Genomic DNA, 14,991 nt, shown 5'->3' on the forward strand with positions numbered 1-14,991 from the left:
CACATACAATATATTAGAACATAACAGAATGCAGAATAGAGTGGGACAGAACACAGTATACAGAATAGAACATACAATAGATTAGAACAGAATAGAAAACAATAGAGTGGAACAGAACAAAATAAACAGAATATAACATACAATACACAAATCTGTAAAATAATGAAACAAATTTACACAGTAAAATACAGTTTTCCATTCAAACAGTAATATACCATAAAACAATGCATTCTGGGTAATGTTTGTCATTTTAAGAAAAGAGGCCTATAGGCTACTTTCTGGAAAACGGCAAATAATATTACCCAGAGTGCATTGTAATATACAGAATGCATTGTAATATACATAAGAAATATACTGTAAAACCAACGCATTCTGGGTAATATTTGTCGTTTTCGAAAAAGTAGCCTATAGGTTACATATGTACGGTATATTATTGTTTCAATGAAAAACGGTATTTAACTGTGTTTCTTTTTTACAGTTATTTTTTAGAGTGTAGATTAGATCAAAACAGAACACATAACAGATTAGAATGGAATAGAATTAAAAGAATAGAAAAGAAAAGAACATATAGAATAGAACAGAATGGAATTAAAATAGAATACTGCAGAGTGAGGACAATAAAACTGCGCAACCAAAACGGAACTCAAAATGTCACAATAAACTGATCAAAAGTGACAATAAAGACATTTACAAAATATTTCTATTTCAAATAAATGCTGTTCTTTTGAACTTTCTATTCATCAAAGAATCCTGATAAAATGTATCATGATTTCCACAAAACTATTAATCAGCACATCTGTTTTCAACACTGATAATAAGAAGAAATGTTCATTGAGCATCAAGTCAGCATATCAGAATGATTTCTGAAGGATCATGTGACAGTGAAGACTGGAGTAATGATACTGAAAATTCAGCTTTGACCTTGGAAACTAGATTTGTAAGTGCTTCTGTCTGTCTGCCTGTCTGAAGCCACACACACACATCTGGACACAGCAGCAGGTTTCCTACACTCTCAGTCAGTCGCACTCACACAGACTCAATACTGGCGCACGTCTCCTTCCATTGTTCAGCAATGAAGAACTAGCCTTTTCAGCTACACATGTGTGTACTTTATATGGCTCATCGATCTCAGATTTATAACATTTCCCAAAGGAAGAATTCTTACAAAAGTCTTTTCGACATTGCACATACTTGTGACATTACCTGAGCATTATCAATCTCAAGTGTAGAATAAATCTAACAGAAAGTAATGCAAAGTTTCACCTGTGTGATGTTTGGCTCCTCAACATGAGGAATGTTTCATCAAAATTATGAGCAGGCCAGCCCAAAATCAATTAAAATGGAATTTTGTCTGCCAGGCATAAATCATACAGTAAATCCATATATCTCCTCAACAAGCTTTATGATTTGAGGAATCATTCATGTCTGTAGCACAAACAGTGCAGAAAAAGTTTAATAGTCAGTGTTAAAGGGTTAGTTCACATAAAAATGGTGAACTCAGGTGGATGCGTGGAGAGCACAGCATCATGGGAGCACAGGTTGGGAAAAATGAAGGGTTAGAGCACTACTTTACTCAACAGCCTGATTATATTAGTACTGCAACCTTCATGGAGGAAAGAATGAGAATAAAAAAAGAGAGGCGCTGAAAATATGAGAACAGACACAGACGGTAAAAGAGCCCCCTTCAGACTTCACAACATCTTCATAAATGTGGAGTTAATCAAAATATTGTTCAAAGATCTGGCAGAGAATGAGAAGAATGCTGAATCAGCACCACGAGGGGTTTCAGAACTGTAAATGTGTTCGGTGGTGTTGACAGCACAAAGCAAGAGTATCAGCTAACGCAAGAAAGGATAGAGAAAACTAGCAGGACTAAATGTATTTGCACACACTCAACCAATATATAGTAGGGCTGGGTATCGCCAACTACCTTAGATTGCGATATACTGATCCTCATGCAATACTTTTCCATGCTTTTAACAATGAGGATTGTCTGAAAACAACTTCAGGGTGCTTACACACAGGAGAAAGTGCAGTTTGATCTGTTTTGAGGGAGAGGAAAAAGTCAGATCAGTATGAAATCAACCGAGAATACCACAAATTAGATTTCCAAAAGTATTGGGAATCCAACTGGATGGTCTAAAACTCTCTTCGGTCAACAGACGCCTACACTGGATTGCATTGCAGTAAAAGTTAAAATATTGAATTAGTCTAGTGCGTAAGCACCTTTTGAAAGCGTCAGGCCAAAACTCCCAAAGCAACCCTGGGAGAAACAAAGGAGAGCCATTCTCCTCTGGTCAGCCTGCAGGAACAGGTACTTACATGACTGTTATTGTGGTTACCAAAAAAGTAGGATTGTTCTTCACTAGCTGTAGTGAACAAACAAGCAGACAGTCACTTGCACACACACCTCTGTTATAATGAAGAAGTCATCTCCCGGTTCTCCCTGCACTACGATCTTCTCTCCATCTTCAAACTGCACAGGCTCCAGGGCATCGGCCACGGTCAACCTCTCCCACTTATCAAGGGATTCTGCAAGACACAAAAATATGATGTTAAGGAAGACGAAGAAACTTTCAATCAGATTTTCATTTGGATTTAAAGGGACCTGAAAAGGTGCACTTTAAGTTCAACCATTGAACTTTGATGTTATTAGGGAATCTTTATTACTCTTTTTAGTGAGTTATTAGTGAATCTTTGGGTAGACAGTGAATCGATTCAAATTACGATTTAGGTTTTTGCAAATTCAAAACAATTCAAATAATGGTTCGACTCTGTACTTTTTTTTAAGTTCATTCATAGGATTATGTAAATGCTTCTCCTAATGTGTCTTAGGTTAAAAAAAGAAAAAGAAAAAGACAAACTACTTAAGATTGTTTATTGCACCAAGCAACTTGAAAGCAAACTCAATTAGGCTTACAGCAATAGTCGGTGTTACCGGTGTTCAGCCGCAACACTGGTTACGTCACTTCCCCAGCACAAATTGAACGTGTCTGCTCAATGCTGTGCGAGCTGAATGAAAGTCGCAGCACAGATCAGCAGCAGGAGTCAGATTTCATTTAACATGAGAGTGAGGAGCTGACTGACAAGACGATGGCGAAAGATTTGGTTTCAAATCGAAATGTAAAAGTGTCTATTTGGCAATATTTTGGATTTAAACCCAATGCAAACAGGGAACCTGCAAAGGGTTAGTTGTTAGTTTTTCTAGGAGTTCTGTTTTTTTTTTTAAATAAGAATAATAATGAACCCACCATTCAAGCAATAGCTGCCCCCGAATTGCCCTGATTTTGAAAAGTGAAAGTGAAATACACACGGCCGCACGGGCATTCATAATGGTGCGTGTCCACTGGAGTATTTAGTTCATTCCTATGGAAGCCCAACTTGAAAATGCACGTTCTGCTCCACACCGTTATGAATGCCTGTGCGCATTTTACTTTCGCTTTCGAATTAGCGATTTCAAATCATGGTGCAAAAGAGGTACTTTACCAAATCACGATTCATTCGATTTTAAACATTTAAACTGATTCTTAACAGAAATCAAACATTTCACCTTTCAAAAATCTGTTTAAAGATTGATGCAAATACATCAACAGTATCTGTAATTGAACAAAACAAAGTGAATTGTTACACCGCTAGATGTTATAAATCTGAATGAATGATAATACGATAACGTCATGGTGCAACAAAGCAGCAATGGTTTGAAACAAAAGGCACATAAGTTGAATTTCCATCCATCCAAAAGTAACAAACAGCCTAGACTGATATTTTTAGAGGCAATTTTGAGAAAGCTTTGCTATTTTTTGTGCGCAATGAGCATCCGGTGGTCTGTGAGCGAACAGTGGGTGTGTCATCAGAGGCTGAGACTAATGCTTTTATAAATAAACTGACTAATCAGAAAGACACCAAGGCTTATCACGAACTTCCTGCAGAATGTGAGGACTGGTTCTTGACCTAGAAGAGCTTCTGTTGCTCATGGACTATTGAAGCCATGGCCGTGAGAAAAGAAACCGCCAAAGACATCATTCAATACCCACCACATTCCAGAAACTCTTCCCACCTTTTCCAGTATCCATCACACAGGCGTACCACACACGAACACGACCACACTAAAACCCTCTGGACTACTGCAGCGCCGCCCCATCCTCCAGCTGCAAATAATAACGAACGCCTCTGCCCTTTGCTGTTCGCTCCCTCCATCATTCTTCATTTCCCATCATCCCAATGCAAAACAGTAGCAGATTATCATTCTCAGATCAGACCTCATAATAGTTTTAACGTTTAAATAGTTAAAAGGAGACGATGTGTGTGTGGCTTAGGTGTGTGTTTGTGTGTTGGGGCCAGCCTGTCTGCATGCCCCAGACTAATGGTCACTTTATCAGGCTGGCTAAGACATCCTCACGCCCGGGCAGACGTCCACCTGCTTTAGTTGTAACATGAGCCATCAGTGAGGAAAAAAAATCAACACCGCATGCATGCAGACTAAGAAAAAAAGTGTGTATGTGTGCATCTATATTAGCACCTTAGGATATTGTAACATAGCATAGGAAAATACATAACTGAGTCTTTCCAATAAAGCACTAGAAAATGTAGGCTTTTGGTGATATTTCATTAATATATTAATATTTTGAAGGGAGGGAGGGACTTTAAATCAGATGAACCATACATTAAAAATCATTTGCATATGAATAATCAAGGTATGCTTTCCATACCATTATCTGTTTAATGAAAACAAGAATATTTTAATATTTTTATATATATATATATATATATATATATATAAAATTGTTTTACGACATTATAAATATATAATTATAATTATATATAAAAAATAAAAAATATAATTAAAAAAATGAATAAATAAATATATATATATATATATATATATATATATATTTATATTTATAAAACGGTTAGTTCCTGTCCTTGATTCTGATTGGTCAATATCTGTGTTTTATTCACGATAAAACACGGCTATGACTTATTCACTCAACGGTTCTGTGTATCACTACACAACACCCTTAGCAACCACTCTTAGCAACGTAAACTGTTTGTTCTCAATTTATAGCATTTTTTAGCATTTTCCTTCAGGTCAGTCCTATGTTCATAATAAAACATCTGTTTAAATGTCTGATGTTTTATCTTGTCCTTTTAACAGTTAAGGGGTTTTCCGTTACTGACAGCACTAGTCAAAGCATTTGTCAGTTGCGTCTTGTTCCGTGTTCACAACAATTCAGTCTTTTCAATATAAAAGTCTTCGCTACTGACTGACACACTCATAAAGACAGTCTTTGCCGCCATCTAATGGCGTAATAATGTAACTTCTGTTGCTGTTCATGGTCAGGGACTATTTTTTCCGGCGGAAGGAAGGCTGATACATATTGATACATATTTTTGGCTTTAATATTTGTATTGTGTGGTAACCGTTTTATAAAAGCAAAAAGGTACTCGAGGCTAGTGCTGTATCGTAAATAAGTCCACTTTGCGTCGTGCCTAACGACGCCCTTCAGCCGTGACTTATTCACGATACAGTACAGCCTCTCGTACCTTATTGCTTACATATATCAAATCATTTATCATATAATTTACATAAAATATTTTATTACAAAATGTTTATTTATATGTATCAATATGACCATAAACAGCAATATTTGCATACATATAGTTTTACTAAAACATTTAATATATGAAAATGTCACATGTTCACACTTCTGTGAACAATTTTGCATCTGCAAATTATCGTGGGCGAAATACAACCGTTTCAATAGGAATCCACACAATTGGGAATGCAATGAGGGCATAAGATTTCCCCACACAGATTTTGCATCGGGGGGTATAAGTTGGTCACGTGACTCACTGTGTTGACCAACAGAAAGCTGCTTGGTTTGAAAGTGAGCTGTGCTTCATACAGTATTGACAACAGACAATAGACCATTTCTGCTAATAGAACTTACAGTATTTCACTGAAGTGGCTGCACTTTAACAGCACTTTTACTCGTGGATCACAATTTTTAATTGTCAAATAAAAAATGCATTAAAATCAATTGAATAGATACTTAGTTCAGTATCTCCTATCCCTCATTCTGAATGGTTGTTAGCACGTTGTATATGGTTGCTAGGGTGTTCTTAATGGTTGCTAGCTGAATGCTTACTAGTCAAAGTCAAAAGTACATCCTAAAGTTTCTATGATATTCTGATCACGTGACGCAACAAGTGAATGTGAAAATACGACTCTTATTTTTTGAAGCAGTTTTTTGCGCAAGACCTCACAAGTGTACCGATTTCACCACAATCTCAAAAAAAAATCTTACGCAAACAAAAACATGCCCCCCTCAAAGGCTAGAAGACAAGCGAAGAAAAGAGGTTTGAAGAGTGAGAGAGCTGGGTGTTTGAAGACAGGCCGTGACAGGGCTGTGAAACAGAGAACACAGAGGAGAAAGAAAAATAGAGGAAACCGAGAGGAGGAGTGTGTTTGTTCAGCCATTTAATAACCCCATTTAGAGCGACGAGTGACCTCAGGGTGCTGAAGGACGAGGGGTCACCGCAGAACTGACCATCTTAATGTTCCTCTTTCTCGCTCCTCTTTGTCTCTCTCTCACCAAACAAAACCACTGGAATGCAAGTCAGAGTAGAATCTGGCAGTGGTGTCTGTCAATCAAGACTACACTCTTAGAATTAAGGGTTCTTCGGAAATAGAAGGTTCTCCAAATTCAGCTTCTAAAGAACCATTTTTAGCCACACAGAGTTGATATATTGATATTTGAAGGTAAAGAAAAAGCTCTGAAGTTCATTTACAGGTTCTTCAGATCAGTGTTTTGAATTTATGCAAGATTTATGCAAGATTGGTTTAAAATCATTCTCATTACAAAGTTCTCATTACTGTACTTACCAAGTATAGACACCTTACTGAGGAACTCTTCATACATCTTCCTCTTCCTCAACGTGCTTCCCTAAAACAAAACATTAAAGCAGCAGTTAGAAGACACATAGAGGACATCAGGTAACAGAAGCTCCTGCCCTCTAATCAGTCTCTACGGAACAAGAATAAGAAACGCAGCGCTGAGAACAAAGCCGGGGGACTTTCCTCAAACACAGTGCTGAAGAAAAACTATAAACATCCAGATTAAAGCAAAGTTTTGGCTTCCTTCTCTTTTGTTCCTAGTGTTGTCTTTTTCAGCTCTGACTCAAATAAAACACACAGAAACACATTAGGTGGAGACGGTCCCATAGTTAAGAAAAATCACGAATGATCTTCTTATTGTCTCAATTGTTTCTCCTAGACAGGAGATTAAATGGAGGAGAAATGGAGACTGAAGTCTCTGCTTTCTCAGATTTGTCTCTTGGGAAAAATGCAGTAATCTCACGTGTGTCCTCCAGACTTTTATCAATTTTATAGGGCTTTACTCTTGAAGCATGTCAACAATTGCATCATTTGTTTTCATTTAATTTTAGTCAAAATCTTCCTCTAAGACTGAGGGGAAAACTTTATTAACTAAACCACCTTCATTTCTGAGACAACGAGACATATACGCAAATGTCCAGCCACTGACTGGCCGTGAAGATCATCTCTCTTACAAGGTCAGTGACCTCTCCACCCCTGGTGTTTGTGAAGATACAAAAACATCAGAAGAACATCTAAGATGGCCTGCAGACACTAAAGTGAGGCATGACATCGTGATCTACAGCGTTCCGGCAAGTGTTGGTCAAGCTTAATGGATTAGTTCACCCACATTTCCCAAATAAACAGTATATATTTTCTATAGACAGACTCTGTGAAGCTTGAATAAGTGTCTGTGGAGATCTCTTTACTAGAGCAAACAAGAAAGAATATGCACAGAAAATGTGAAGTAAAGCACTTCTGCTAGAGAATCTTTAGGCACATTCTAGTGCATATTTGTGTAAATGTCTACTTAAAGGATTAGTTCACTTCTGAATGAAATTTTCCTGATAATTTACTCACCCCCATGTCATCCAAGATGTTTATGTCTTCCTTTCTTCAGTCGAAAAGAAATTAAGGTTTTTGATGAAAACATTCCAGGATTTTTCTCCTTATAGTGGACTTCAATGCTTTATAAACACAAATGATCGCCTTGCAAGTGCTTCCACCATTCCGCTTTCCGTATTCTTCAAAAAGCTTACGCTGTATGTCCTACGCCTTCCCTATTCTACTTACGGAAAAAACGGAATTGGCGCCGTGTTAATTTCGTAAGTTGAATAGGGAAGGCGTAGGAAATACAGCGTAAGCTTTTTGAAGAATACGGAAAGCGGAAGCACTTGCAAGGTGATCATTTGTGTTTCTAAACATATACAGTTGTATTTTTTTAGAAAATGACTGATCGTTTCGCTAGATAAGACTCTTATTCCTCGTCTGGTATCATTTAAAGCCCTTTGAAGCTGCACTGAAACTGTCATTTTGACCTTTAATCGTTTGGAGTCAATTGAAGTCCACTATAAGGAGAATAATCCTGGAATGTTTTCATCAAAAACCTTAATTTCTTTTAGACTGAAGAAAGAAAGACATGAACATCTTGGATGACATGGGGGTGAGTAAATTATTAGGAAAATTTTATTTGAAAGTGGACTAATCCTTTAAATAACTGAGCAAAATACAGTGTTTTTCTTGCAAGTTAATCTGGGTGATATATTTAATAATTTACAATATATTTGGTATTACTGAATTGGAGAATTAGGGATGAAAAAATTAAAAAGATAATAATAATAATAATAATAAATACATACATACATACATAATAAAAATAAAAAAATTAAAAAATATATAAAATTAATATTAAACATTTTCAAACATCATTTCAATCAAAAAGTTTAGAAAATTATTTAATTGGAGAATTAGGGATGAAAAAAATAAAAAGATAATGATAATAAATAAATAAATAGTAATAAACTAAAATAATAAAAATATACATATATAAAATTTTCCCTCATTTCAATCAAAAAGCTTTTTAAAATCCATATTGAAAATGTTACATGCAAGACATAAAACACTCAGTCATTACTATATATAATCTAGTAAAATATCTAGATCATTATCATTACCAAGATTTTCTTTGATTGGGCAAAATGCTATTTCAGATTGAATATTAAAATTTCAATTAAACATCATCAAAAGGCTGAAAATTATTGAGATAAAATATATGTTTTTATATAGTGCCCAGGTATATTTGTAAGCATCTAAGAAACTGTGGATTGCAAATTAGATTTTTTTATTATATGTTTTTTCAAAATAATAAAATGGAAAACCAACATAAGTGTAGGGCAATCCACAGGATCTCTCGCACACATTATGATACACACTGTCAAAAAAGATTTTATGCTCACTGTGGACGTGGAAAATGACACATTTAACAGTTTTATGAATTACTGACTTGTCTCTAATTGACTGCAGCCACACACACACATATACAAACACAAATCATATACAGTACTGGTTTAATTAAGAGCAGCTCAGCATAGCTGAAATCTCTCTTCTCACAGAACTCGGGGTGTGTGTGTGTTGTTAAGGGTAAGTCTGCATGATAAGTGCGTGTTTGCATAAGAAAGCGAGGAAGACACTAAAGAGAAAGAAAAACGAAACGATGCCCTGACAGAAAAATCTAAATTGGTCCCTTGTCAGGCTCTGTGTGGAGAACTGTTTCCACGGAGGCTTGCGGGGCATTAGAAATATTCATTTATTCATTCCCACAACACACACACACAAATACACACACTCTACAAACACAAACACTGCTACAGATGGAGCACTTGATGCAGATTACGCTGTTGAGCGAGACAGTAAGTATTTAGTTAAAGAATCCCAAAGGGTGGAAAGTTTGGTTTAGTTTTATAAACGCCAACAACGGTCAAGAGTTTCAATCTGGAAAGTCATGTCATCCAATTGGGGGAGGAAGGGATTGTCATTTAAAGGGATAGTTTAGCCAAAATGGAAATTCTAACATTTTTTCACCCTTGTGTCACTGTGTAATGCAAGTGTTTGAGTGCGTTTCTACCATAAGGATGCGTCGGTAGCTGTCTCTGTCTATGCCCCACAGTTTCAGGTCAGTCTTGGCTTTCACAGTAGCGGCTCGAGGAGTTCCATATATCAGAGCCAATTCTCCAAAACTACCACCCTCTCCGATACTGGTCACCCATTCCCCATTTACATACACCTGCGGAGAGAGAGAAAGATCATTACATATTTCTGTTTATAATACATATGAATATGCATAACTTGAATGGTTAACTGAACACAACAGCATTAACTTCCATAATAAATTAGAATATTCAGGGCCATTTTTAAGACTATTATGATTGTCGTGACAGTTAAGTATATCCCAAGTTCCCCAAAATTTTCATTACCGCAATGTAAAATAAAATCTAATGCGAATATAATATAATATAATGTAATGTAATGTAATATAATATAATATAAGTGAAAACAATGTAATTGTCATTATAATATATAAATGTTTTATTAAAATCAGCATAAACTTTTGAAAAAATGTTAGATACCTTAATAATATATCTATATAATATAACAGACATCCTAATCGATAACATTTATTTGTCTTATCTGCGAAATTCACCCATTACGCTTTGATTAAGATGATAAAAACAAACACTTGTTTTAGAATATGCATTGATGAACTACACACAAAAAGGGACATTTAAACAGAAAATATTCAATTTCATGTTATCTCAAAGGACTGACTGAACTCTTGTTTCATACTAATGATAGTCAAGGGCATTCATAGTGGAGCAGGTGATCTGATAACACACAGCTCGCACCTTCTATCTTCCCAACCTGCAGTTGGGTCCTCTAGGGTGTCTTACGAGGAATTAGATAACACCTTGAGACTCTTTCCCCTGTTTTGTCTTTCATTTTGGCACAACTGTTAGATGCTGCCGAAGAGAATATCTCACTGAATCTGTGTGTGTATGTGTCCGTGTGTAGTTTTCAACAGCCACGCGCATAGACAAGCACAAAGAGCCTCTTTCTCATTTTCCACAGAGACTGATTGGGTTTCACCTGTAGACACACAATCCACTTGTTGATTTTATGAGGGGAGATAAAAAAAGAAGCTAACACATGGGGCAGAAATAAACGCTGGTCCTGCTCGGGCCAGGCGTTCTGCCAGCCATCTAAGACACATTCCACAGGTATCTCTGCTCTCCAGACCGGCCACTCGAGCAGGTTTGGGTCAAAGCCTCCTCAGAGATGGCCAACATGTCACTTAAGGTGAGAAGTTGTGCTTAACCTTCTTTGCAATAACCAATCTGTCTCGAATTCAGTCATTTTATTGAAACAACGGACAAAAATAATGGCAAATATTAGGGCTGCCCCCAACAAAAGATTTTTTTAGTCAACTGGTAGTCATTCTTTTAAGCTATTAGTTGACTAGTCACAAGTTTATGATATTAATTTAATTATTTAAATATAAACTGGGGGGAGTCTTTAACATATAAATTAAGCGCTCAGAGTACACAACGCTTGCACAGTGTATAGGCAAAAGTGTTGTGACTGTGTTGGAAAAATCAGATAGGAGACTCTCTGAACATTTTAATCAATTATTACTATACTAGTGTTTTCTGAGTCAGTGTTGGTTGCAAAGATGAAGTTGACGATGCTGCCTCATCATCTCCACAGTATAGATGCGCCTATAGAGAGAAATAAACATCATACAGTAAGCTCAGTAGTAATTTCCACACTCCGCGCAAACACTTGGGTATGTGGCTAATAATAGGACATTTATCTAGATTAACGTTAAAGCAAGCGGCCATGTAAAGTGGCTAACATTAGGCTACTACCAAAGACTTTATACACCGATCAGGCATAACATTACGACCACCTTCCTAATATTGTGTTGGTCTACCTTTTGCTGCCAAAACAGTCCTGACCCATCGAGGCATGGACTCCACTAGACCCCTGAAGGTGTGCTGTGGTATCTGGCACCAAGATGTTAGCAGCAGATCCTTTAAGTCCTGTAAGTTGCGAGGTGGGGCCTCCATGGATTGGACTTGTTTGTTCAGCACATCCCACAGATGCTCAATTGGATTGAGATCTGGAGAATTTGGAGGCCAAGTCAACACCTCAAACTCGTTGTTGTGCTCTTCAAACCATTCATGAACCATTTTTGCTTTGTGGCAGGGCACATTATCCTGCTGAAAGAGGCCACAGCCACCAGGGAATACCGTTTCCAAGGGTGTACATGGTGTGCAACAATGCTTAGGTAGGTGGTACATGTCAAAGTAACATCCACATGGATGGCAGGACCCAAGGTTTGCCAGCAGAACATTGCCCAAAGCATCACACTGCCTCTGCCGGCTTGCCTTCTTCCCATAGTGCATCCTGGCGCCATGTGTTCCCCAGGTAAGCGACGCACACGCACCCGGCCATCCATGTGATGTAAAAGAAAACGTGATTCATCAGACCAGGCCATCTTCTTCCATTGCTTCGTGGTCCAGTTCTGATGCTCACGTGCCCACTGTTGGCTCTTTCGGCGGTGGACAGGGGTCAGCATGGGCACCCTGACTGGTCTGCAACTATGCAGCCCCATATGCAGCAAACTGAGATGCACTGTGTATTCTGACACCTTTCTATCAGAACCAGCATTAACTTCTTCAGGAATCTGAGCTACAGTAGCTCGTCTGTTGGATCGGACCACACGGGCCAGCCTTCGCTCCCCACGTGCATCAATGAGAATTGTCCGCCCATGACCCTTTTGCCGGTTCACCACTGTTCCTTCCTTGGACCACTTTTGATAGATACTGACCACTGCAGACTGGGAACACCCCACAAGAGCTGCAGTTTTGGAGATGCTCTGACCCAGTCGTCTAGCCATCTCTATTTGGCCCTTGTCAAACTCACTCAAATCCTTATGCTTGCCCATTTTTCCTGCTTCTAACACATCAACTTTGAGGACAAAATGTTCACTTGCTGCCTAATATATCCCACCCACTAACAGGTGCCGTGATGAAGAGATAAGTGTTATTCACTTCACCTCTCAGTGGTCATAATGTTATGCCTGATTGGTGTATATAGAAAGACTGTGCACTTGTATTACTATGAATGGGAGAAAGTGCAACGAGCAATATGGCTCACTGCATATAAAAAAAAGAGCCAATCACCGATTGGTAAAGTGATCACATCACTGCAGCTGCCGTTAGAAGCTCTGGTTCCTATAGAAACAGTCAGCTTAGGACTGCGCATGCGCATCAGCCTGAAAAATGCAGTTTTTTTTTGTCATGATTCAAGTGTTTAGAAACAAAATTTGAGACAATTGTCAGATTCCATTTCAAATATGAAATTTAATCATAAGCATGGCAAACAGTTTTGGAGAATTTTATGTTTTCCCATTCAGAGAGATAGGAGCTGCACTTTGAAGAGAGGCGTTTCAAAGATGGCCGCCAAGTGACATGACTTGTCTTAAAGGGACTTTGCTACTACTCAAATTTTTCAAATGATATTTCATGTTTGAGGTCAAATGAGGATTTCCTGCCCAACATAATTACCACATGGACCAGCCACGTTATCCATCTGTCCATTATGAACTGCATGACTCAACGGACTGCCGATTCCTGTGGAGTTTGTTTTTTTGCAATTGACCGACTAATTAAAATTTGGTTGACCAAGCCTCTTCTTATCAACTAACATTTGGTCGACAATTAGGGGGCAGCCCTAAAAATATGACTTTAAGGGCCAGATTTACTAAACAGGGCAAATTAGAGTGAATCATGCAAGGTAAATCACCATGCATGAATAATTTAAATACTCTCCTCTCATAAATGTTGCGCCTGAAAGGTAAACTCCTACAAATGCATATGCAATAAAGTTTGCTGCAAAATAACTGTGTCCATGCCTTTTCAGTGCTAATTTTTCACTGCGTGTCTTTAGAAAATTCTGACAGTAGTTTTTTTATGCCAAAAAGAAGGTTTGCGCTGGCGCAAGCTGTTAGTAAATCTGTCCCTAAGTGACTAAAAGTGCATTTTTTCCTTCATGAGAGTGTGTGCGCGCTAATGAATTCCAAATTTTAACACATTCTCGATTAGCATGCAGTACTATGCGCTCCAAAGTCACAGGAGATTTATCCTCTCTGCTAATGAGAGACATCACGTCGTATTCGAGACGTATCTTGACATTCCAGCATGTTTGCATAGGTCTGGGAGGTTTATGGAGCTGAGTGTGCACACTTACACATATGAGAAGACTGGATAATGTCTGTAAACATGTATTTTGCATGTGTTTGACAGCACTAGTGTGGTGCACAGTGGATTGAGCGAGTCGGGCTCTGTGCCTGGGCTCTCTGCGCTCTGGGTCTGACCCAAGAGCTTGATACGACACAATCTGATGTGACAGTGACCCAGTGCTGACTCAATGTGCAGCGATATATCACACAGAGGACCACTAAGCACAAACAAGACTGTGAATAACATAAAGAATATTAAGATACAGTGTTCAAATGTACAGGGTTTTTCTTGCTCTTTTAAAATAAAACAGCTTGACCAATACTCTAAAATACCTAGATTCAAAATGGGCCAATTTAAAATTGTCAGTGAAGACTGGAGTAATGATGCTGAAAATTCAGCTTTGATCACAGGAATAAATTACATTTTAAAATATATTAAAATAGAAGACAGTTATTTTAAATTGTAATAATATTTCACAATATTACTGCATTTTTGATTAAATAAATGCAGTCTTGGTGAGCATAAAAGACTTCTTTCACAAAAAAGGGTAGTTTATATTAATTTATTTATTCAAGTTTACTATCCACTATTCAGCAACTTGACCTGACAGTTGTTAGTCTGTTCACATGTAAAGAGATTCTTTACAAATACATATAGTAGAAAAAAACAGTTAGCTTAATTCTAAGAGTCATAGGGAGCGTGGAAAATGTTCATAAAAACTAAACTTTTGGTTCAAGTAGTCATAACTGCCATTATAAATGGACTCTGGGGAAAAAATAAAATGCTAGAAAAGTGTGGAAAAGGCCCCTTTTA

General features: G+C 37.6%; 1 protein-coding gene across 2 annotated transcripts in view; it reads right to left on the reverse strand.

Annotated features, from left to right (window-relative positions):
- prkar1b (protein kinase, cAMP-dependent, regulatory, type I, beta) overlaps positions 1-14,991 on the reverse strand; it is a 78,316-nt gene that overhangs the window by 12,479 nt on the left and 50,846 nt on the right. For both annotated transcript variants that reach the window (XM_051888620.1, XM_051888619.1), the window contains exons 7-9: positions 10,002-10,160; positions 6,887-6,947; positions 2,411-2,532 (exon numbers count right to left, since the gene is read on the reverse strand). In XM_051888620.1, the coding sequence (XP_051744580.1) occupies positions 2,411-2,532; positions 6,887-6,947; positions 10,002-10,160 (342 nt within the window). The remainder of the gene's footprint in view (positions 1-2,410; positions 2,533-6,886; positions 6,948-10,001; positions 10,161-14,991) is intronic.

The sequence above is a fragment of the Ctenopharyngodon idella genome, chromosome 3, assembly GCF_019924925.1.
Source record: "Ctenopharyngodon idella isolate HZGC_01 chromosome 3, HZGC01, whole genome shotgun sequence".
Lineage (NCBI taxonomy): Eukaryota > Metazoa > Chordata > Actinopteri > Cypriniformes > Xenocyprididae > Ctenopharyngodon > Ctenopharyngodon idella.